Here is a 25,257-nt window from a genome sequence, read left to right on the forward strand (position 1 = left end):
ATGTGTTTTCATCTAAGAATGGCTATACATTCATGTTCTTCAAGACTTTCATCTCCAAGTCGAAACCTTCAGAACCAACGCTGAGCTGTACGTTCAGTAACAGCTCCATGGCCGAATGTCTGGTTGGTGTTCCGTGTAGTTTCGGTAGCTTTTCATCCGAGTTTGGAGTCATAGAGGAAAATCAGACGAAAGTCCTTCTTATCCATACTGCCTTGGGGGTTGAGAAACTTATTCCGAGTAGAGTTAAAACAGCAATTAAGACACGTTCTAAGCGACAAACGTTGGATTAAACCAACCAACCAACGATAAGTTACCCAATATTCAGCTTCTAAATGTCATCTTGAGAATTCTGACATTTCTGGACAACCTAATGCTTATTTTTTTTTCCAAATTATTTGTTCGTTTTTTGAATTTCGCGCAAAGCTACACGAGGGCTATCTGCGCTAGCCGTCCCTAATTTAGCAGTGTAAAACTAGAGGAAAGACAGCTTGTCATCACCACCCACCGCCAACTCTTGGGCTACTTCTTTACCAACGAATAGTGGGTTGATTGTAACATTATAACATCCCGACGGCTGAAAGAACGAGCATGTTTTATGTGACGGGGATTCGAACCCACAACCCTCAGATTACGAGTCGATCGCTCTAACCACCTGGCCATGCCGGGATACTATTAGTTTTCATACACTTTATTACTTAAGCACTTAAATATTTACGTTAGTGTAAAAAATAACTAATTAAAAACAAGTTCGTTTTAGTAATCGTTTCTTTTTTTATTAGAAGTTACAGCTTTTACAGTCAGAAGGAATACGAGGTCTGTTCAAAAAATACGCGGACTGTTTGAATTGCGCGGCTCCAGTTGGTTCCAGGGGAATCCGCTTTGTGTCGCTAGGTCCGCACAAATCAGCTGATTACGACGCCATTTCCCGATTGCAGATATCTTCTTTGTGTATTAGCTACGCGGTTTTAAGTGAAGTGCGATTTTTTCGTTTGGCGGATTTCAGAATGAGTGACCTGAAGGAGCAACGACTTGCTGTGAAAGTTTGTGTTAAACTTGGAAAATCTGCGACTGAAACTTTTGCTATGCTTAACACGGCTTACGGTGATGTTGCTATGAATCGTACGGCATGTTTCAAGTGGCATGAACGTTTTAAGGATGGTCGACAGTCCATTGAAGATGATGAGCGTCCTGGACGTCCTTCCACGTCAACTGACGACCCGCACGTCGACAAAATCAACACCCTGGTGCGGGCAAATCGACGTCTGACTGTCAGGGAGCTTGCTGAAGAGTGTGGGATATCAGTTGGATCTTGTTACGAGATTTTGACCGAAATATTGAAGATGCACCGGTTCCTGCGAAATTTGTGCCTCAGAACTCGTGAGTTTTTGGCCAAACACTCGATCACTGTTCTTCCCCACCCCTACTCACCTGACCTTGCTCCTTGCGATTTTTTATTGTTCCCCAAACTCAAAAGACCCTTGAAAGGAAGAAGATTTGAGACGATTCCCGAGAATAAGGCAAATGCGACGAAGGAGCTGGAGGACATTACAAAAGAAGCGTACCAGGACTGTTTCAACAAGTGGAAACACCGTTGGGATAAGTGTGTCCGTTGGGGAGGAGAGTACTTTGAAGGGGTCCCAGACCTGTAACTTCTAAATAAAGTACATTTTGTTTTATGACGTCAGTCCGCGTATTTTGTGAACAGCCCTCGTATTATTAAAATTAGTTAAGACGTTTCGATCATTGGCGCGATCAGTTCGTTTGTTTGTTTGTTTGTTTTGAATTTCGCACAAAGCTACTCGAGGGCTATCTGTGCTAGCCGTCCCTAATTTAGCAGTGTAAGACTAGAGGGAAGGCAGCTAGTCATCACCACCCACCGCCAACTCTTGGGCTACTCTCTTACCAAAGAATAGTGGGATTGACCGTCACATTATAACGCTCCCACGGCTGAAAGGGCGAGCATGTTTGGTGTGACCCGATCAGTTCGTAAGTATACATGTTTTAACAGCAGGCTCCCCCAGTGGCACAGCGGTTTGTCTGCGGACTGACACCGCTAAAAACTGGTTTTCGATACCAGTGGCGGGCAGAACACAGAGGGCCAATTGTTTAGCTTTCTTCTTAGTTCCAAAGCAACCAATCAATCAATTTAATAGCAAAACGTAAACGTTAAAATTTGTGTACTTGGAAATTAATTCCTTTTTATGAACAAACTCATTTAGTTCAATCATTTTTACATCCAAAGTTTGACGGTGCCAGAATTATCGTGTCTTTGTAACACTAATAGGATGTAATGTTTTCAAACGAGACCCAAAACTGGCGCTCTTTCAAACAGTTGACTATTTTTTTCAGGAGAATTTATGTTCGAGTGTTGGGTCTCCTTTGAAGACATCATTTCTGGGTAATCCTCTGTGCTAAGTTTTTAACCAGAACTAAATTAAGGTAACATGATAAAAGATTATATTCCAAAGCAGGATCGTTCATAGCATTGCAATACGGCCTAATGAACCAATAAGGTCGATGGTCTGAATCAGAGGTAGCATTACGAACTCAACGCTAAAATCTGGGGTTCAGTTCTCAACCCCAAAATAAATGTAAGTTTTTAAGCTTCTTTAAATCGTAATTTAAAATAATTTTTCCACACTGTTGCTGTACTAAAATAACGAAACTTTCTTGTGTCTGTATTGTATCAAGTTGTTTTTATTACTTTTCTTGGAAAATTATGTTGTTAAAACATGACATTTTCTAACACTTATCATTTCTAGAAAATAACGATTTTATTGGTGCATTCAAACTTTTAACAGACAACTCAAATCACGTGAGAATTATTTATGAGGGAAAGCAAATCGTAGCAACTGTGACAAAATATTTGTATTTGGTAACAAACAAATGTACCTATTCTCGTTTAGAAATAATCCATAAAATCAAAACAGAGGAAGTTTTCTAACCACTCTTCCTTGTTAATTTTTGTGGAAACGAAACGAAGTTTCAACCGGAAATCTACCACTCTATTGAAGATTCTCTAACTTGTTGTAAAGTTGGGCTGTTTTCCGAGTAGAACTGCCAGTACCAACGTCTATGTCTGGATATTAGCTTGTCCTCTTTTACAAGAACAGGATTTTTGATGTATTTTTTATTATTCCAAATCATGATATCTCTTTCCAACTAAGGAAGAAACAGAAATCGATTCATGTGAATTAGAAACCTTAAAGATAACTATACTCTACATAAAAACATGGTCACATAACTTACATTAAACGTGTTCGTGTAAATTGCATGTAGACTATAAACACAACCGATAAACAATTCTGGTTCAGTCTGTTTCGCAGTCAAGCTCATAGCTATACAATGGGCTATATGTGATGTGCCCATAACGGGTATCAAAACTCCGATTTATTGTGGTATAAATCCACAGATATCCTGTTGAGTCACTTAGGAACCTATATTTTACATAAAACATGTTAAAGCATGACCTACATTTAACACTTTTGGATGAATTACAAACCATATGGAAATAACCATATTCTAAATCAATATTTCTGAAAATGGAAGGCGTCCCTAATTTAGCAGTGTAAGAGTAGAGGGAAGGCAGCTAGTCATCACCACCCACCGCCAATTCTTGGGCTATTCTTTTACCAACGAATAATGGGATTTGACCGTCACATTATAACGCCCCCACGGCTGAAAGGGCGAGCATGTTTGGTGGGAAGGGGATTCGAACCCGGGATCCTCAGGTTAAGAGTCGAGTGCCTTAACCACCTGGCCATGCCGGGCCCGGGTCCTTGAACGTAATTCTTGTAGTGTATTTGGCCTCAAAGTGCGGAGAGCGGTTTTTGCAGCAACGGGTTCTTAGACACGATACATTCCGGTCAGGTACGCTTACCATTGGGTCACACCCGGTTCTTAAAGTTAAGACTGAATAAATTTCATATTTGTTTTAACAAATTATTCGAGGCAGAAGATAAATAAGTAAGTGTCATAATTTACATTTGACGGCAAAACTGCACTTTAATACATTTAATAAAGTTACCGTGTTTAACCTTCTATTATACAAATTAACAAGTTTAAACACGTACGTCTGGGGACTTATAGGGGATTCGATCTCCGTGGCTAAACACGGCGCAGATAGCTCGTTGCCTAGTTTTGCAATGAAACAAGAAACAAAAACTTACCATACAGCCTTCACTAAGAAGCAAAAGATTCGCTATAACCTGAGGAAACGATGAAGAAGCGTAGAGCTGATGGACCAATCGTTGCTTTAGAGGGCCCTCTGGTGTAATACCCTGGACAAAGACTCCCGATCCAAACCTGCTGTTAAACACCAGATGCACGATGGCTGGTCCGATCTGTAGGGTTATATATATCCTTAAAGTCAGAATCGAATAATTGCACACACACATATGATGTGATCTTTAAATTATATATGTGTTACCTGCACATATCATAGATATCACAATAAACGATTGTCGGTGAAGTAAAAAGTTCAGTGTTTAGTTTTGGAACATCGAAAAAGTGATAACTTACATACAGAACTTAAATATACTCTTCAAAACAAGAAACGCAAAATGGATATTTTTGTTATTTTAAAGAGAAATATATGTAATAACGTTACAAGCTCAGAGTATGTGATGTTACACGTGTTAAGGCACTGATTGTCAGACCAAAATGACAATAAAAGTTGTGCACTTTGAAAACGGAGGAAAACATCGGATTTTTCGCCAAAACGCATGCGCGTCCAATAAATTTGTTTGAGAGATCTGCATGTTCTGCAAGTCCAACATGTGCAAAATCCCTATAAAAGTGTCGGGTTCTCGGTTTCCATAGCTCAGTGTTAAGCCACCGACACGCAATGCAGTTACGCCAAGACTGACTGAAGCACAACGCAACAACGCCATTGGTCTCTTGGAAGCAGGCGAATCTCGATCAGATATTGCCAGAGCTGTGAATGTCCACCCAAGCACCATCACAAGGCTATGGAATCATCACCAACAACATGGATCAACCCGTGACCGTCCACAATCTGGCAGACCTCGTGTGACCACGCCCGCACAAGATCGCAACATCCGGTTACGTCACCTTCGGGATAGGACCACCACTGCGACGTCTACTGCCTCAACCATACCAGGGCTGGGCTACGTAGGATTTCCGATCAGACCGTACGCAACCGTCTACGAGATTCTTAGGCCCCATGTGCAACCCATCATGGTGAACGTCAACGACGTTTTTCAACATGACAACGCCCGTCCTCACACAGCCCGACTCACCACTGTCTTCTTGAGACACCACAACATCAACGTTCTTCCATGGCCCTCAAGATCATCAGATTTAAACCCATCGAACATCTTTGGGACGAGTTGGACCGACGTCTGCGACGGCGACAATCTCAACCGCAAACTTTACCTCAGCATGCAGCAGCTTTGCAGGCTGAGTGGACAGCCATTCCACAGGATGTGATTCGTCATCTCATCGCTTCCATGGGCAAGAGATGCCAAGCAGTTATTGATGCTCACGGGGAGCATACTCGTTATTGACGTTGAGTGACGTTAAACTTCACCTAGTGAGCGTGGACTTCGCCTTTGCAGACTTTGGATGTTCAGCAGTGAATGTGCAAAGTTTCACACATGTCATACAGAACTACTCGGAATAAACTTGTTAACAATTTGTCTCATATTTTGGCTTTTGCGTTTCTTTTTTTTGAAGAGTATATTATTTTGCTATTTAGAAATGATTTTATGCTAAATAAAAATATAATTTATGGTACGAAACAATAGGCTTAAGTGTCTAACATTAAGCGCTTGTTGTTGTTGTTTCTTTTCTATGTTTGAATATTTACATAAATAATTGTAATTCACTCTTATTCCCTTACATGTCTTTTGATACCTGTTTAATATTTAGGGTTAGCTCAGTAAAAGGCAAGGCATAGCCAAAGACTCTGGTAACGTGGGTGAGATAAATTGAAGCCATGTGATTGTTGGGTTCAGGGTCAGGTTCCCACTGTGGTTTCCAATCATGTTTACAGAACTCCCAAAAACGACTGTTGGTAAAACGCAAGTCGGAGCCAGAAAAAACTGAATCGTAGTGCAGATATCCGAGATGTGCAGCGTCAGCTCCGTTCTCGGGAATTTCCTTTTATGTAGAAAAAATATAAAACAAATTAGCACCATAAATTTCATCCTTGTAATAACCTTTGTTAGAACACCTACATTTTAGTTTTAACTTCATACAAGTTCGTTTTGATTGGTTAGTTTTGTTCCAAGTCAAATTACAAAGTCAAGATATCTGTTGTGTACAACAGGGGCAATCGAACTTCGGATTTTAGCGAAGTAAGTCCGTAATCTGTCCGATGAGTTATTATACCCATACATACATTAGTTTTAATTATAGGGAGTCATATCCACAGTATATTATGTATTATAATTTATTTTCGGACGAATTTTAATCACAATTATATTTTAATATACAAAAATAAAAACAACACAATTTATGGTAACGTATATATGTAAAAACGGCTCGTTTGGGGTTGAGAAAAATTTTTACTAGAGGAGCGACCAACGTTTCGACCTTCTTCGGTCATCGTCAGGTTCACAAAAATATTTTCTTAACCCAAACTAGCCGTTTTTACATCTATATTTACATCATTGATTATTAATTTATAATAACGGTTATTACTAAAAGTTATTAAAAATGATGGTTTATATACAGATTTTACAGACAACACAGAGTCTTATATCTGGTCTAGAACTAAATATTTTATCGACGATCCAAGTCCACCATGAACAAATTAAGTGTTGATACTGTTACACCTCGGTTAAATTGGCCTCACACCGCTGTAAGACCATGGGAGATATTTAATGTCCTCATAGAAATGCTAAAATCTGAACATATTCACTAAAGATGAACGGTTTGTAATGTTCGAAATATGTAACGTTTCTGGTTAAATTCTCTAGTTTTCCGATTGACAGACGTTCATCACAATTATAGATTCCTAGGCCTACAGTATACTAACTGTAGATGTCCAATAATATCCATTAGTATATGTTAGTATATGACAAGTGTACACAATTACACGTTGCTATCTGTCCAGCAGCTTTGATAACACATCTCCTTTGAATCATTTCTGACGTCAGTAAATACCTAGAATCCCTAAACTCGTAGTTTGGCTGGATTCTGGCGGTGATTATTTAATTCAAGAGAGCAGAACAAAATGAACATAGTGGGTCATAGATGGCAGCACCTTACGAAACCTTTCCAGTTCGGCGCATAATTGACAGAGTTACAGTTTTCGTTACCTCATAAATCTACGGGTGATGTTGCATATATATATGTTGGAATTATAGTCATTCATGAATATTGTATACAGCACAAATAAATTATGTATGCAAGAACAACACGATGAAAATAGTGGATTTGATCTGAATGTTAAAATTCTGAGGTACAAAACTTTCATCGTTCTGCCTGAACAATCTGTCAAAGGAACTCTGATTCCTGACCTTCAAAGCATTACTTGAAGATCTGATCTGGTTCGCTTGAAATTTTCCTCAATGCTTTCATTTTTTATTTGACTTTCAAGTTTACAGTTTCAACTCTGAAATATTTAGCAGGTAGTGGATGGTCATCGAATACACAAAAGTAATGACTAAAGTCGCACTACATTTGAAAAATAACGCATTCGGCCTCGTGTTTCTAGTGATAACAGTGAACAATATTTTTAGCCCATGAATAACATCAAGTGCACATTTGGTAAACCCTGTGTTTTGTTCACTAATGAATGTATATTTCATAAGCATTTCGATGCACTGAATATTTTCTAAACAGTAGCTCAGTGATAACCGTACTAGACTACTGATTGATAGGAACATCATTAGTGTTTTATTGGGTTGAGGAATAATTCGTGAGCGTTTTTTCAAGTTAAAAAATATATTCATAAATGAAACGCTTTCGCAAAATATTTCATGTCATTTGGTAGATAATTTTTTTGCTCTAATAGATGGTGTGTTTGATTTTCATATGTCTTTAATTTTTGCTTTCATTTTCAGCTCATTAAATGGAATGTCAAGTGGACAAAATCGAGCATTTTCGACACCATCTGCTTTTCGCATTTAATTTCTGGCAATTTCGTTTAAAACAATGCATACTATATACCTAGGTATTACATGAAATAAAGTATCATAATAAATGTTTTGGGTGTAATGTGTTCATGCATTGAAGTATTGTATAGTCTTGCATGTAATGCTTGAATGAAATTATTTAAAAACGCTCACGAATTATTCCTCAACCTAATATATTACAAAAAAAAAAACGAAAAAATATAGCGCTCATTATTTTAGAGGCGATCAGACATGAGTAACCCAAGTGTTGATGGCGGGTTCTCTTCACTACATCTTCTCTCTAGTCTAGCAGTTCAAAATTAGGGACAGTTAGTGCAGATAGCCCTGGACTAGTTAAGCGTGAATATCCAAAAACAATTCAACCGTTAAGTCCTATTCAGAGGAAGTCTGTTTGTTTGTTTTTAATTTGCTTCGTGAATCTTCAGAAACTGGTTGCTCCTTACACGCAATAACACGCGTAGCATTAAAATTATAATATGTTTCAAGGTTTATGACGACCCCTTGTGTTAGTGTTGTTTTACCACGAAGCTACATATGGAACATTTGCGCTTAATCCAACAAGAGAATCTGAACTCCTATTTTAGCGTTGCGAGTCCGTAAACTTAATGCTAACCCGTCCTGATGTTTCTAATACTAATACCATAGTTCCCATATTTTATACCTAAACTTATATAAACGCTGTTAAAGAAATTCATTTGATATATGCAGTTGAGGTTATTTCTATTGAGCATACAGACGGCCCACTTAAAGCCTTCAACATTAGTTATTAATATTTTTTTAGATAAGTCATCCTTACGTTTTATCTTTAATTTAAGGTGCAATTCATCGTTATGACGTAAGGTAAGGCGTTTACTTGTAAACATTTGTGTATTTGCGCAATCCATGAGACTATGACCGAGATTGAAGACGTTCATGTCAGCTTCGTTTCATTTACAGGTTAAGGAAAGTAAATTGTAATTAGATTAGATAAAAAACAACGAAAAAACCTAAGTTATGCGTGTCGACCCTGATTGACTTATCTAAGATTAAATTATTTAAGGCTAACAGAGACTCGCAAAACGGGCTCAGCGTGGCCAGGTGGTTAAGACAGTCGACTCGTAATCAGAGGGTCGCGGGTTCGAATCTCCGTCACACCAAACATGCTCAGCCGTGGGGGCGTTATAATGTGACGATCACTATTCGTTGATAAAAGAGTAGCCCAAGAGGCGACGGTGGGTGGTGATGACTAGCTGCTTTCCCTATAGTCTTACATTGCTAAATTAAGGACGGTTAGCGCAGATAGCCCTCCAGCAGCTTTGCGCGAAATTAAAAAAAAAAAAACATTAACAAAAACTGAGTAATTTGGTTTATAATAGATGGTAAGTTCTTCATGTCAGATTTAGTTAAGAATGCTTTGTTTCTTTCAGATTTTTGTGCAAGGCTATCTGTGAAAAGCTGTCCTTAATTTTGAACCAATAACTAAATACAACGTAGTTAGTCAACAGCATTCACAGCAAACTCTTAAGCCTACTTTTGTATGATCGAAGAGTGTAAACTGATATTTACTGCTGTAGTACTTCGAAAGTTCCAAAGAACAAAGAGCGTTTTTGTTGTTGTAGTTGTTTGCAGCAATGAGTAGTGAGCTATGAATTCTCATATTCATAATCCGGTACGCTAACGACTATGCCACGTCGAGCTCTGTTAGGGTTAGCAAGAAAAAAAAGCGTTAAATTACACTATGCTACGTCGAACTCTTTTAGGGTTAGCAAGAAAAAAAAGTTAAATTACACCATGCTACGTCGAACTCTTTTAGGGTTAGCAAGAAAAAAAAGTTAAATTACACCATGCTACGTCGAGCTCTTTTAGGGTTAGCAAGAAAAAAAAACGAGTTAAATTAAGTGAAGTCGAATAACAATCTGTATGCTAGCAACTGGCTAGTTTCGTTTATACAAAACAGTGAATTATGCCTGTTAGCTTTGAACAGGTCGACTAAAATGCGTGTACAGGTTAAAAGCAACTTTTTATCGATATATTTTCTGCTATTTACAAAAACTGTAGTCTACTTTTAAAACATACTGAGCTCTACTGTGTAAGGTTATCGTTAAAAAAAACACACAAACAAACACTGTAAACAGGCCAGTGTTTAATTCATTTAAGGTATTGCTGTGTTATGCAGTCTTAACTAAATACAATATTACAAACAAGAAAAACATCATTTCGAAACGCCTGTCTGAACTATCAGCAAAACCCCTAAAACCTTTAAAATGAGTGCGACTCTCCATCGTATGAAAGCAATGAAACAGACATAGTTGCTGGCTTATCTCACAGTTTTTACACATTTATTTGTTATGTAAACGCTTACATTAGATTCTGAAACATTATCTATACTTACTCCAAAGTATAGCAACTTACCTGGATATGACAGTTCACTGTATGCTGTGTACGACCTCGATAGCTCCATAAACCTTCGGTCACCTCTGGTATATCGGGTGGATACCAAAATGGAGGTTCATCTTCTGCGTGGAACCATACATATAAAAAACCATTTTTCTCGCATACAGACCAAGACTTAGTTTTGATAAAATCTGGAACTGTAAAATAAAATACAAGACAGCAAAATTTCATGACTGTGAATTTTTTACGTTTTCATCATTTCAAGTTATTCGACCAAACGATCTTTGTTTTTCTTTATTACAATTATTAAATATGTTGTTCGTCAAACAAAATGAAGGCTTCTGACTGCAACGCCATCTATATAAACGAATAACTTGTTCTATTTTAGGACCGTTTTAAAGAACAACATCGGAAGCAAAAACTACGAGGAAGTAACAGCGAGTGCCTAAAACATATAATTAAACACTAATTATTAAAGTTTATTGTACTTCGACGTTACTACACTAAAAGCAGTACGAAACGAACAAGTAATTTAAAACTAACACTTTTCACTCAGTGTGAACATTGGACACAACGTGGCCATTTAAAACTGTAGGACCAAACGAATGACTAGGTTTAAAAATATTAATTACAGCAAAAATAAAAAGAGGCGACAGGATATACAAATTAACAAGGACTGATTGGTTATTGATTTATTTACTAATCAAAATGCTAATTACATTAATAGTTTTAGGCAGACACACGGGTAGATAACTGGACAATATGTTAGTAAACACATTACAGTTAAGCTCTACTGATTATATGTAACTTAACCATAATCGTGAATTTTAGTCCTAACCTTTCTCAGCGTAAGGGATACTTTCAATGACACCATTTTCTCCTTTAAACCTCCAGCCGTGAAAGGGACATTCCAGGCAGTTTCCATAGACACGACCCCCGACACCTAAGTGTGCCCCCAGGTGAGGACAATATGCATTAAGAACGTAGGCCCGACCGTCGTGTCCTCGAAATACTGCAAATTCTTTCCCTAAAAAATACAAAAGGGCTAGATAAATGAAGAGGGTAAGTTAACGAGAAATGATGAAAAAATCAACATTTAAAACAGCATCGACCCTGTCTCCTTTATGGTTGCAACAATTAATTACTAATTTGGTGCGAGAAAACAATACATTTGAATCATTAATAAAAATAACTTCCAGTCAGTTTGCCTCCCCCACCCACAGTGGGTCAATAGTAGGTGCTAAGATTCTGGTTTTGATACCCGTGATGGACAGAATACAGATAATCTATTGTGTAGACTTGTGTTTAAAGCAAGCAAAATCTACCGAGTTTGTTAGCGGTACCCACATTCTAATACTTTTCCCTACAAATCGCCCATAACAACATTATTTTACAACAACCCGCAAAAAAGAATTGTATTAACTTCACCATCTGCGTTTCACTACTTTTTAACACAGGGACTGGAAAAAGCAATATATTTGTATCTAAATATCATGAATAATAATAATCTTATTTCTTTCTTCCAAAAGACGGTTCGGTTAAAACTAAATCTGTGTGAAATAAATGTAAAGCGATAAATCATGGCAAATATGGCGTTTGCTCCTATATATGGACACAATCTGACTCTTAAGTGTGTCTCCAGGTGAATGGAATGTACATGAGTGTGTATTGTGTATGTGTGTTTTCTTACAGCAAAGCCACATTGGGCTATCTGCTGAGCCCATCGAGGGGAATTGAACCCCTGATTTTAGCGTTGTAAGTCCGGAGACATACCGATGTGCTAGCGGGGGCTAATGTACATGAGAAATGCACACATACACACTTGCTGGGCATAAATTACAGACCAATATTCAGCCCTTTTTGTAAAAAATATCGAAGATAAATTGTATTAATGCTAACCCTAAAACCTTGTTTCTTAAATACCTTCCAAAGCCACGTGTTTGATTCAATTCAATCCGGAAAAAACAAACAAACAGAGCAGTTATGTTTATGGAAACCGTTTTTGGGCGTTCAAAATCTGTGGCTATTATACTAATATCTAGTAGCAACTGATATTCCACGCACTTATTCACTTTCTGTTTGAAACGTGTTACACCTTTTTATTTTCTTCAACCAATAGTTATTAATTTCCTTTGATAAAAAAGTAGATAACTGGTTTCAATGTGTACATTTTCTGAAGAATCATGACTTTGTGTGATAACTTTACATATAGAGCTACAGTCAAAAACTGGACAAGGAAACTGTTACGGTTCATGACAGGCGCAGGCCCAGAATACCTCCTTAGCTTTCAATACGAGATGCAGGTACCTTAAGCATCATACTCCAAGCAGATATAGACGCATAACTAGCCTCGGAGCGGATCTTCAAGAAACCCCTGGTGCTAAAGTTGACCCTTGCACAGTGTGATGCCAATTACGTCAAGAATAGCTGAAAGTATACTTGGCATTAGTTAAAAAAAAAAAAAAAAACCTTTGTTATGGTAAGGAAATAAACGGGATACTTATGTTCGAAAAAAATAATAAAAAGAACCACTCGAGTGTGTTTAAAGAATCCACAAATATGGCGGATGTTGCATTTAAGTTAAACCACAAATTGGATTGGTGGTCTCTATCGTTCTGATGCAGTCCTAACATCTGACTAGTGTAAGCACATATTTACTTGCCAAGCTGTCCCTTCTTCATGACGTTTTTGGGGAACAGTTTTACTTTTCATTGTTTGTTTGTTTTGAATTTCGCGCAAAGCTACACGAAGGCAATCTGCGCTACCCGTCTCTAATTTAGCAGTGTAAGACTGGATGGAAGGCAACTAGTCATCACCACCCACCGCCAACTCTTGGGTACTCTTTTACCAACGAATAGTTGGATTGACCGTCACATTATAACGCTCTCACGGCTTAAAGGGCGAGCATGTCTGGTGTGACGGGGATTCGAACCCGCGACACTCGGATTAAGAGTCGAGCGCCGTAACCACCTGGCCATGCCGGGCTATATTTTCCATAGAGCGAACGAAGCAAAGCAGTATCTTAACAACAGAGATGACGTAGATGGAACCATTACATGATTGATGTGACCTCTTCAGAGCCCAGATCTCAATATTGCTTCGTCAATGTGGCTTATGCAGAGCCAAGATCTTAATATTGTATGGTTAAACAAGGACTCTGCGGAGCTCAGTCCTGCTGAATATGTATGAGCTATCTTAGTAGGGAAAACAGCAAAGGCAAACGAAATCAAATGAGACACTCTGGGTGGTAATTGAAGACAGCTAGAATTTACTGTCACACCGAATATCTCCAAAAAGCTTTAATAAAACATATTCCTAATTGTCTTAAAGTACTGACTTCAACTAAATGTAGTTACATAAAACAATTAATTCATAATATGAAAATTGTTTTTTACTAAACATTTAAATGCATTTTAATAGAAACTCTCTAATGTCTTTCCACATGTGCGTCATCAAAACTTATGATAAATTTAGCATTTATCTACATACACTTCAAATATAAGACTTGTTATTATCTAACTTTTGTTGTCATAATTCTTTAAGTTTCACATCTAAAAGAGCTGTGAACTTCCTACATAGATACTTGAAACAGCCGCCATCTTTATCCGAGACCTTCACAAACTGCTACAAAAACCCAGTTTTATGTGAAGTGGAGCTGAATCCCCGAGGTGAGAGCAACGACTTATAAACATTAAAATTTAAAGTTCGATACCCATGATAGGTACAGCTGTTTTACATTTAAAATTAAACGCGTTAATTATAATATTGTCGAGTTTGAAGTCGCTAGACAAACTGAAAAACATAAAAGTATGCATAAAAATATTCTCAGCGTAAAGGATAGTACATTATGATATTTATAGCTATGTTTACACAATCATACACAACCCACATTATTTATTGACTAATAGCTCCCAAAACATACCTTGCATACAATATCTTTATCCGTTTTAATATTTCATATTTACAATTACAAGTGTATGAATAGTGACTGTACGTTAATACTGCTAAGAAATCAGAGATATAAATAGTATTTACCCAATGCAGTCACTGGCAAAGTCTTCCCGACTCGAAGATCACGTGATTCTATAAGAGGAAACCAGCCGTTCGGAAACACAGGGGGAGTTTCCCCAGGCTTACGGTTACTAACTACATCTTTGACTAGTCCGGGAAAACAGTAGCGACGAGACGACTTTTTACCTTGAAGATAACCAAACCCAACTTCTGTCATGTCCTAAACAGAATCAATACATACAGAGAAGACGTCTAACAATCTGGAACATCAAATAACAAAATGGCGTGTGGATATTTTATTTCCTACAAACATCCTAAACAGAATCAACACACACAGAGAAAACGTCTAACAATCATGGACATCAAATAACAAAATGGCGTGTGGATATTTTATTTCCTACAAACATCTAAACAGAATCAACACACACAGAGAAGACGTCTAACAATCATGGACATCAAATAACAAAATGGCGTGTGGATATTTTATTTCCTACAAACACCCTAAACAGAATCAACACACACAGAGAAGACGTCTAACAATCATGGACATCAAATAACAAAATGGCGTGTGGATATTTTATTTCCTACAAACATCCTAAACAGAATCAACACACACAGAGAAGACGTCTAACAATCATGGACATCAAATAACAAAATGGCGTGTGGATATTTTATTTCCTACAAACATCCTAAACAGAATCAACACACACAGAGAAGACGTCTAACAATCTTGAACATCAAATAACAAAATGGCGTGTGGATATTTTATTTCCAACAAACAGAGTGTTTCTTGACACTTCATACTGCTTAAACATTCTGGCCTTGTGCTTAAACACTATCATCACGATGAATTGTTGGATTTTCACAAATCCAGTAGCAACATTGTAATATATCCTCAGGATATGATAAACCTTGTACACATCCGTTGTTCATACCGATATGAAACATTTACAATCCACGGAGGCAGTCTAAGCCTTTTTCTAAGAATTCTCAAAGTGAAAAAATAACAGCGAGCATCAACCTCGTAATCTAGTCATAAGCCAAATAACCTGCAAAGTTAACCGAAAGAACATATTAAAACTGGTAATAGAACTATTCCTTTCTATATCTGGTAACCTCACGTCTTCCTTGAAATTCTCTTCTGCTATTAACCCTGCTTCCTTCTGTACCTGCAGAATTTAAACATTCCGCTATAACTAAAGCAACAAAATCTATTCATCTGTAAATTCCTTTTGTCTCAAATAAAAAACTATAAAAAAACGTTAGTAAAAATATCGATAAACATCAATTTTCCTCTGAGACAAAACAAAGAGATGTTTTTTCCGTTTGATTCCCACCAACAGATCGTTTTGAAAATAACACCAGTAATGTAATAAAATAAAATAAAAACTTTTATATTTATTTGGCGAATTTAATTATTTAAACATTTAAATTATTGCATCACTGGTGTTATTTTCAAAATGATCTATTGATAGGCACCAAACGGAAACGTTTCAAGGTAAGAGAAACGTATAATATGAATTATATATTTAATACCCAGGTTATAATTAATAGACTTGTGTTTACAATCATTAGAATAATTAATCCTAACGTTTGAAAGATGGTGATAAGACTTACAACTTACATTGTTTAAGAAACAACTTGATGTAATTGGATAAAATCAGAAGAACATAGATTACGTACCCGTGACCTGTCTAAACGGTGTATACTCCAGTAGGTTATATAACCTAATATCAAGGTCAGCAAGATTGTTAGAAGGCGGGAAAGTAGGGCTACCAGTAAATAAGATAGTCCGTCCATTAGCAGCTGTAATCCAGTAATGAGGCCATTCGCCTCCATTTCGTTTCTCAGAACACTTTTCATAGAAGACCTGTAACGTTAAATGTATTGAGAAACAAGTAAAATTGAAAAGGGCCGAAAGTTGCGTTTGTTAAAAATAAAAACATTAATGGGGTACTTACAATTTTTATTCATTTATTTAGGAACTGTCGTGTAGAGCAATAAACCATGCCTAATTTAGTTCGTACGTTCATTCATTGATAACAAATATGTGCACTATGTTACTTTAAACCAACATAAAAAAGATGACAGAATTTTATCTTTTATCATCTTTAAACACTCGACCTGCACGCTACAAAGTGTAAAAAAATAAATCATGTACACTTATAAGAAGTACGTCAAGGTTAGACTCTAGGTTTATTTTTCTTTCCAACGAATAAATCACGTTTGTTTCTCCGTAATTAAAGCTACGAATATCTTCAATATTTGTTATTTTTTTAAATGGTTTTAATTCACTGTTGCCTAGTGTTTTTAGTTTGAGTGTTTAACCGTTATCATAATTGGGTTAACTTTTCTTACAACGTATAAAATGTTTAATTTGAAAATTACATATGCTCTGAAGTAAAATGTTTATTCTATTGTAACACCTTTCACGTTTTGATGGGCTGACGTTTGCGCTTTCTTGTACTCGTTCATGGAAACAAACGTAAACAGATAAATAGCTTCGTATCGAAATACTGTGGTCAACAAACGGAAGATAGCTGTCTTGTTCTCTTCTTTACTAGTATATCTTTCCTTGACAAAAAAGAGAAATAGCCTAGTCCTAGATATAGTGGACTATAAACCTTGCTGTATCTATAAATCAGCTAAACACATTCGTTTCATAAGTTCAGGTGTTTAATATAATAATTCACGTTGTTTGTTTAAAGTTAGGTAAAAAGACATACGGTTTTTACCGTTTTAAGACCACAAACATTCCACTATACCGGCTGGGGGAAGGATTACACGATTTGTATTTGGATAATACATGTGCCAAGCGTCATGTTCCAATGTAAAAGCAGCAGTTTTTTGAGGGTTGTACTATTTCACTTTGTCCAAAACAGTTTTTACCCTTAATATTCTATACAGTTTAATGGTTTTATAATAAATTTGTTATTAAAATACGCTACTCAAGTAAATGCTTTATTTGTTTGTAGCTAGCCAGAAAGCTGTGCAATGGGATGTCTGTCTTTGCCTACCACGGGTATCGAAACCCGGATTCTAACATTTTAAGTCCACAGACATGCTGCTCTGCCATTGGAGAGGTGGGCATAAGTACTTCTTTAAGTAACACTTATATTCTAGTCAATGGTTGCATATCATATCATTATCAAGATATTTCTTATCTCCCACAACTCGGTGTTTATCTCAATACTTCTCAGCTGAGAAAGTTACAAGAATTACAATCGAATTCTAGTTTTCAATTAGGGTAGCCCACGCGTTGAAGGGTGTGTTGTTGACTATACCTTCCTTTTAGTATATCACTTCGAAATTAAGAACGACGGTACAGACAGCCCTCGAGCACTTTTACAGATAATTTTTCCCATCCCTAATTTAGCACTGATAGACTAGAAGGAAAGTAACTAGTCAACAGGACTCGACGCTACAAGGGCTTTGCCCGGCTTTTAACCAAATAACGACATTATCTGCTACACTTATAACGCACTTAAAGTTGAAATTTTTTGTTGTTTTTTGGAATTTCGCGCAAAGCTGCTACAGGGCTATCTGCGCTAGCCGTCCCTAATTTAGCAGTGTAAGACTAGAGGGAAGCAATTAGTCACACCACCCACCGCCAACTCGTGGGCTACCCTTTTACCAACGAATAGTGGGATCGTACGTAAAATTATAACGTTCCCACGGCTGAAAGGGCGAGCATCTTTTTGGTGCGACGGGGATTTGAACCCGCGACCCTCAGATTACGAGTCGAACGCCTTAACCTACCAGGCTATTCCGGCGAGCCCAGTTGAAAGTGAAAAGCGTGCGTAGCGATATCGTCGTGCAAACTATGGATCTTATGAAACAAAGCCCGACACGCTACCTACTACATCACTTCAGCCGCACCCACGTGTTCGTCATAGAATCAACAATGAGGATGTTAATACATTGTATCTTATTTAAAACTAGCTACAGTAAGTAACTATAAATATAAATATATATATATATACATAAAACGCACACTAAATATGAAACAATAATTTCGCATGTCTCCGTTCGGACCCAAAAAAATCTTCACGATACATTTGGTGAAGGTTCGTCAATAGGTGGCGAAGCAGTGGCAAAACCGCAAAACTGAAAATTTATGTGCGTCTCCCCACAGACCCAACAAATATCGATTTCAAATTTGGTGAATATCCATCCACACCTTGCGAAATAGTTACATGGGCAGAAGATAGACAGTACTATGACATTTATATAAACTAATAACATGCAATAAGTTGACAATGCCTAAACTAATAACATGCAATAAGTTGACAATGCCTAAACTAATAACATGCAATAAGTTGACAATGCCTCGTAACTATCACAACTTTTCTGGCGTTTCTAGTAACCCAATATGAACCGTTAAGACGTCATCCATATTACATCTAGTAACCCAATATGAACCGTTAAGACGTCATCCATATTACAAATTATTGTTCCTGTGGGGAGAAAAAAAAATCTTGAGAAGTGATCTACAAATCTCTTTGTAGAAAACAACGTAATATATAATACGTCATTCTATAGACAAAAACCTTGCCAGCAAGAGGACTGTGTGCATTGACAAATCCTGAAACAGAAGGTGTGGCAGGTGGGCGTGGCATGGTGGGTCTAATTTTTTATTTAATGGCTCTGTGACTACACAAGATTGAAGGCTACTAAAAGTTTGCTTTTTTCCCAGCGATGGTGAGTAATTTACGATAAAAGTACTAGTACCTAAATAAAACATTTACACGTCATTTACAGGCAAGAAATAATTCCTTCAGTTACAAATCTCCACGTATGTAACGTGGCTTTCCCGACTGCTAAACGGAAAACACAACAATGCAAACAGAACACGATGTAACCTTTTATTAGTCATTTAGGAAAATAAACAACTGCTTCTTGTCACCTATCACCCTGTTATCTCACTATTACTGTGAAGTTTATTTAATTTTTTCAAGAAAAAAGATTATATATATTAAACAGAGGTGTAGGAGGTTGTGGCATAATGGAGGGTGTAGCAAGGTTTATTTGACTGAACAAAGCGAAGCTTGTCGGTTCTGGATTAAATTTTATATATTTATTTTCTGTATCATCCTGCTTTACCTGAATAATTTTCACAATTTTGAAGCGTTTCTACTGGAACAAATTAAAAAGTTGTCTCTCCCCTCCAAGCTTTCTACGTCATTGTTAAACCTACCATTGACAAGCCTTTATTATATAGCCTCTTAAAAATATTACGATCCGTACTGTGTATTACTTTAATTTGTTTTAAACACTACAGTTGTTGAATGAAACTAAAGTTTAATAATGCTACACAATAAACATTTGTTTATAAAAATTACACTGCTGGCTTCCCATCAACAATCACGGTTTTAAAAATCGTACACACATTTAATTTTAATACGTATTGCTTTTAATGAACAATTTTTTTTTATATTAGTCAAAAACAACGGAGGTTTACAGCATCTGTCTTTGACACCATTAGTTTTACACCGTGTTTCTCAGCTATATTTCAGATCCGTTAACACATTTTTATAAATCACCAGTTCAAGACTTTATTTTTTTCTTAAAAATGCTGAATGATCTCAAGATATCAGTGTTTAGAATTTGGCTTCTCAAGATATCAGTGTTTAGAATTTGGATAACCAAATGCTTTGAAGTGTCTAGAAAGGGTTACAGAGCCATAAATATTTAAAAAGTTACACGTGTGAGAAATGGCATTGTGTTCATATTTCAAACAGTTTATAAATAAATAAAACGAGAGTGCTGGAGTAAGACAAGGATAAACTGGTGTTTATAAATAAACTAAAATTTTAAAGTGGCTGATAAGGGGGGGGTGAGAAAATGGATATATTACTGACCTTTATATTTTTCTAAAATTTTCATTGATGGAAGAAAAATAAACAAAGAGCAAAAAATTGTGAAAAAATTTTCATAATACAAATCCAATCTTCTCACTGAAAACGTAAGATTAAAAATCACCATACCGAGCATAGCAACCTTAGATTTCTTAGGGATCTTTTTATAAACAAAACATCGTGTGCACCATACCGAGCATAGCAACCTTAGATTTCTTAGGGATCTTTTTATAAACAAAACATCGTGTGCACCATACCGAGCATAGCAACCTTAGATTTCTTAGGGATCTTTTTATAAACAAAACATCGTGTGCACCATACCGAGCATAGCAACCTTAGATTTCTTAGGGATCTTTTTATAAACAAAACATCGTGTGCACCATACCGAGCATAGCAACCTTAGATTTCTTAGGGATCTTTTATAAACAAAACATCGTGTGCACCATACCGAGCATAGCAACCTTAGATTTCTTAGGGATCTTTTTATAAACAAAACATCGTGTGCACCATACCGAGCATAGCAACCTTAGATTTCTTAGGGATCTTTTATACCTGTGTTACAGGCATTGTTAGGAACTAAGTAACTTTTATTCAGAACAGGTGAAATGGGCAAAGAAATTAACCCTAATTGTGTGGGAGGGGGCGGTTATATTAGGGACTTTAGTTTCGTATTTCGTTTCGAATACTTGAGTTTAATTGAAGTTCGTGTCGTGAAACTGAAAAGTAGTGATAGTTACCGTTCGTTAAAAAAACCTTACTTTCTAAAACAGTTAAATAAAGCTAGATAAAAAACTTCTTATTAATTAGAATAATAAAAAATAGAGAGATAAACACCAGGTTACAACATTCATCACATAAACGAACGTAAAATATAAACACGTTTAATAAAGCAAAATATATTAGGTTGAGGAATAATTCGTGAGCGTTTTCAAATAATTTCATTCAAGCATTACATGCAAGACTATACAATACTTCAATGCATGAACACATTACACCCAAAACATTTATTACGATACTTTATTTCATGTAATATCTAGGTATATAGTATGCATTGTTTTAAACGAAATTGCAAGAAATTAAATGCGAAAAGCAGATGGTGTCGAAAATGCTCGATTTTGTCCACTTGACATTCCATTTAATGAGCTGAAAATGAAAGCAAAAATTAAAGACATATGAAAATCAAACACACCATCTATTAGAGCAAAAAATTATCTACCAAATGACATGAAATATTTTGCGAAAGCGTTTCATGTATGAATATATTTTTTCAACTTGAAAAAACGCTCACGAATTATTCCTCAACCCAATATATAGCAAATTAAAACTATAATTTATATAAAGCAAAATCTATACATTCTAAAAAATATATGAAATTATATCTATAATCTACGTAGATTATATTGTGATAATACTGTAGCGATAAGCGATATTATAAGCTAAATAATACTTACTTCAAGGCGAGTCACGTAATACCACTGTCTTTACCACAGACAATTATACATGTTTCCTTACGACGACGTCGCAACATAATACGTCAAAGAGTTTTCCTTTGCAGTGAAAGTGGCACTATACACGATCTATACGTAGAGCGTAAGTTACACTTACACAAAATTCTAATGGCCGAGTAAAATATCTATCACTTATATTCCATTTTAAACTAATATTATAACAGGATACTACTCTCGGATATTCGTATAAGTATTTCTAAATTTTAATTATATCAATATTAACTCCTCCCAGGGTGTTTAATAAAGAGACTTGTAATTTTGCAAATAGGCACTTGGCCTCACCACATAATAATGAAGAAAAAAATAGTTTCGATAGAGTCACGAGAAAGATCCCACCAATGAAGGATCAATGAACAGGTCTGGCATGGCTAGGTGATTAGGGCACTCGATTCGCAAGCTGTAGGTTGTAGGTTCGAATCCCTGTCACACCAATCATACTCGCATTTTCAGCCTGGGAGGTTTTATGTCACAGAGGTAAGATATGATAACTTGAGATGCCTTCCCCCTATTATTTCACTACTAAATTAAAAACGGCCAGCACAGATAGCCCTTTTGTAGCTTTGCGCAAAACTCGAAAACAAACAAACCCTGATGAAGCCGTATTGGAGTAACGTCGGGTGACGTGTTAAAATGTAAATATATATATATATTGATTGAACTACTGTACTTGAAAATTGGTGTTAACATGTGAGAAGCAAAAAAATCTACAGTCAGGCTTTAGAAGTATTCAAGTTTGACACAAATATTGGGATTAGAGAGATATCGAGGTCTAAATCCACGAACTTACACGAGAACTGGCACAGGTGTGTCAGGAGTTGATAAAAACGTTTGGTTGACTGAAAACTTTTGTGTAAAGTTGTACCTAGAGCTATCCACGCATAAACTACACTTTTTAATTGACAGAAAAGAGGGAAGACAGCTAGTCAACATTACCCTTTATAAATTTTGAAAGAAAAGTGACAATTGACGTTGACTCTTTTTGCGCACTCACGACCCTAAATTCTAGAATACCTTCTTGCAGCAAGGAGAATAAACTCCGGATTCTCAGACTGGATACACTAACCACTAGGCCACACCCTGCCCACTCAAAATTAGTGCCTACCTTTAGAGGTTTAAGTTTTTATATCAGTGGCAACAAATGGGTGACCCTCACGATTGGCTATACGTATTTAAATGACATTTGACACGGACAAGTAAATGGTTGTCCAAAACAAAAACAAGTTGGCAAAAGTTGTTGTTGTTGTCCGAGAATATTTATAGTGTAGCTATATTTTGGATCTAAAGTGTTAATTTTCAACAAGGTATAACAAACTCACCCGACTGGTTAAACCACGTGCCAGCAGCAGACACACTTGAGCAAATCACGTGTTTACGTCTATACTCTGAGCTCCGTATCAGAAGAACAGAAACTATTGAGGAAGTCAGGTGTTTACGTCTACACTTTCTGACGAAAGTCTTGTTATACAGAAGCAGAGAAAAATAAACTTGAAGATGATATTAATTTGCTAATCTTTTATGAACTAACAAAAAAGTATGTGATGTATTTTGAATTTCGCGCAAAGCTACTCGAGGGCTATCTGCGCTCGCCGTCCCTAATTTAGCAGTGTAAGACTAGAAGGAAGGCAGCTAGTCATCACCACCTACCGCCAACTCCTGGGCTACTCTTTTACCAACGAATAGGGGGATTGACCGTAACATTATAACGCCCCCACGGCTGAAAGGGCAAGCGTGTTTGGCGCGACGGGGATGCGAACCCGCGACCCTCAGATTACGAGTCGCACGCCTTAACACGCTTGGCCATACCGGGCCTAAAAGTATGTGAAATTATAATTTTTTTTTTTTTTTAGAACGCACCCAACGAGGATTTGCTTAAATATTATCTTGTTTGATCATTCTTCAGGTTAACTGAAATAATATCTAACAATCTACAGCAGGTGCACAATACATTTTATGAGAAAATGTAACTAAAATCATGGAAAGCTCGGGTGTTTACGAAAGTCGTGTTAAAATTAGGATTTGATATCATATTTAAACAAATCTCGTCGAGTACCTTCTAAAAGGCCAAGCGTGTTAAGGTGTTCGACTCGTAATCCGAGGGTCGCGGGTTCGAATCCCGATCGCACCAAACATGCGCGCCCCTTTCAGCCGTGGGGGCGTTATAACGTGACGGTCAATCCCACTATTCGTTGGTAAAAAAGTAGTCCAAGAGTTGGCGGTGGGTGGTGATGACTAGTTGCCTTCCCTCTGATCTTACACTGCTAAATTAGGGACGGCGAGCGCAGATAGCCCTCGAGTTGCTTTGCGCGAAATTCACAAAAACAAACAAACCTTCTAAAAACATATCATCTTATTTTTCTGTTTTATAATAAAAGATATAACAAATAAACATTTTCTAGGTGGCCGCTTTTCTTTTTGTCCACCTACTGTAATTCTCACAGACTCCGAAAATTGTTGTTGAAAAATAGTGCTTTAAAACAGCAAATAATATTTAATGCAAAGCGACGAATCGTTCCTGTACAGAAATTTATCAACAACGCCACAGTACTGTATCTAAATGTCAATATGCGCATGTTCCATATACGTTTCCACATTTCTTGATCAATCAGCACGAAATTTGACAAAGTGGTACAGGATGACCTGAGGAAGGTGGTAAGTGGGGTGTACTCTTATTTCTTATTAACAGAATTCTTGAAATTAGTACGTCCTTCATTTCAGTAATAGTGCCTTTATGTATTTTTATTACACTCTAATGCTTATTATTTTAGGAATAAAAACAACAATAAGACAATTTCCTATCCTTTGTTATAAACGAGTTTTTATTCCACCTATATATTATAAAAGCCAGTGTGTGTCACGTTACGCTTGATTTCTCGAAATAGGAGGAGTCATAAAATCCAAAATATATTAATCCAGATAGATTAGTTCCATTGTTATCTGTCCGTTATAATTTTAGTGAGGGGAGTGCAAGGTGCCGTGAAACCTTGCAAGTGTAGTGAGTGTAGGTATAATAAGCCTAGTGTAAATAAGTAGTATGGGATCACCTAGCCTACAACTAAGTGCATAAAATTTATCATGAAAGTAAAAATATCGATTCAATTTTAAACTTAAGTTGTTTCTGAATTAAGCTGTTTTATGTTATATTACCAACATTTTAAATAAAAACAAAACCATTTCATTGTAAATCCGCAGACATACAATAGTGTTTCCAAGTTTCACTTGACTTTCTATACATTAAAAGTTGTTAATCCAACCGATTTCATCAATGATCATACCATTAATTTATTTCATGAATGATCTTAATTATGATTGGCTGACAAAAGAACTCACCGACATTAACGCCAACAAACACATTATTACTAAACATTTTTGGATTTCTCCTAATTACATCATTAACACGTCATA

The 25,257-nt window shown here is 36.6% G+C and overlaps 1 protein-coding gene across 6 annotated transcripts in view; it reads right to left on the bottom strand.

The window, feature by feature from the left end:
- Nucleotides 1-2,692: 2,692 nt before the first annotated feature.
- The window catches only part of nvd (cholesterol 7-desaturase nvd), a 33,469-nt gene continuing 10,904 nt past the window's right edge, over nt 2,693-25,257 (bottom strand). Inside the window, exons 1-8 of one of the 6 annotated variants that reach the window (XM_076495873.1) lie at nt 23,172-23,286; nt 16,173-16,359; nt 14,514-14,709; nt 11,317-11,505; nt 10,497-10,675; nt 5,878-6,123; nt 4,170-4,343; nt 2,695-3,162 (exon numbers count right to left, since the gene is read on the bottom strand). In XM_076495873.1, coding sequence (XP_076351988.1) covers nt 2,998-3,162; nt 4,170-4,343; nt 5,878-6,123; nt 10,497-10,675; nt 11,317-11,505; nt 14,514-14,709; nt 16,173-16,352 — 1,329 coding nt within the window. In that variant the 5' untranslated portion in view covers nt 16,353-16,359; nt 23,172-23,286 and the 3' untranslated portion in view covers nt 2,695-2,997. Of the gene's footprint in view, nt 3,163-4,169; nt 4,344-5,863; nt 6,124-10,496; nt 10,676-11,316; nt 11,506-14,513; nt 14,710-16,172; nt 16,360-21,798; nt 21,953-23,171; nt 23,287-25,257 lie in introns of those variants that run through there. The other 5 variants (XM_076495871.1, XM_076495874.1, XM_076495872.1 and 2 more) reach the window with 5 other exon arrangements.

The sequence above is a fragment of the Tachypleus tridentatus genome, chromosome 3, assembly GCF_004210375.1.
Source record: "Tachypleus tridentatus isolate NWPU-2018 chromosome 3, ASM421037v1, whole genome shotgun sequence".
In the NCBI taxonomy this organism is placed as follows: domain Eukaryota; kingdom Metazoa; phylum Arthropoda; class Merostomata; order Xiphosura; family Limulidae; genus Tachypleus; species Tachypleus tridentatus.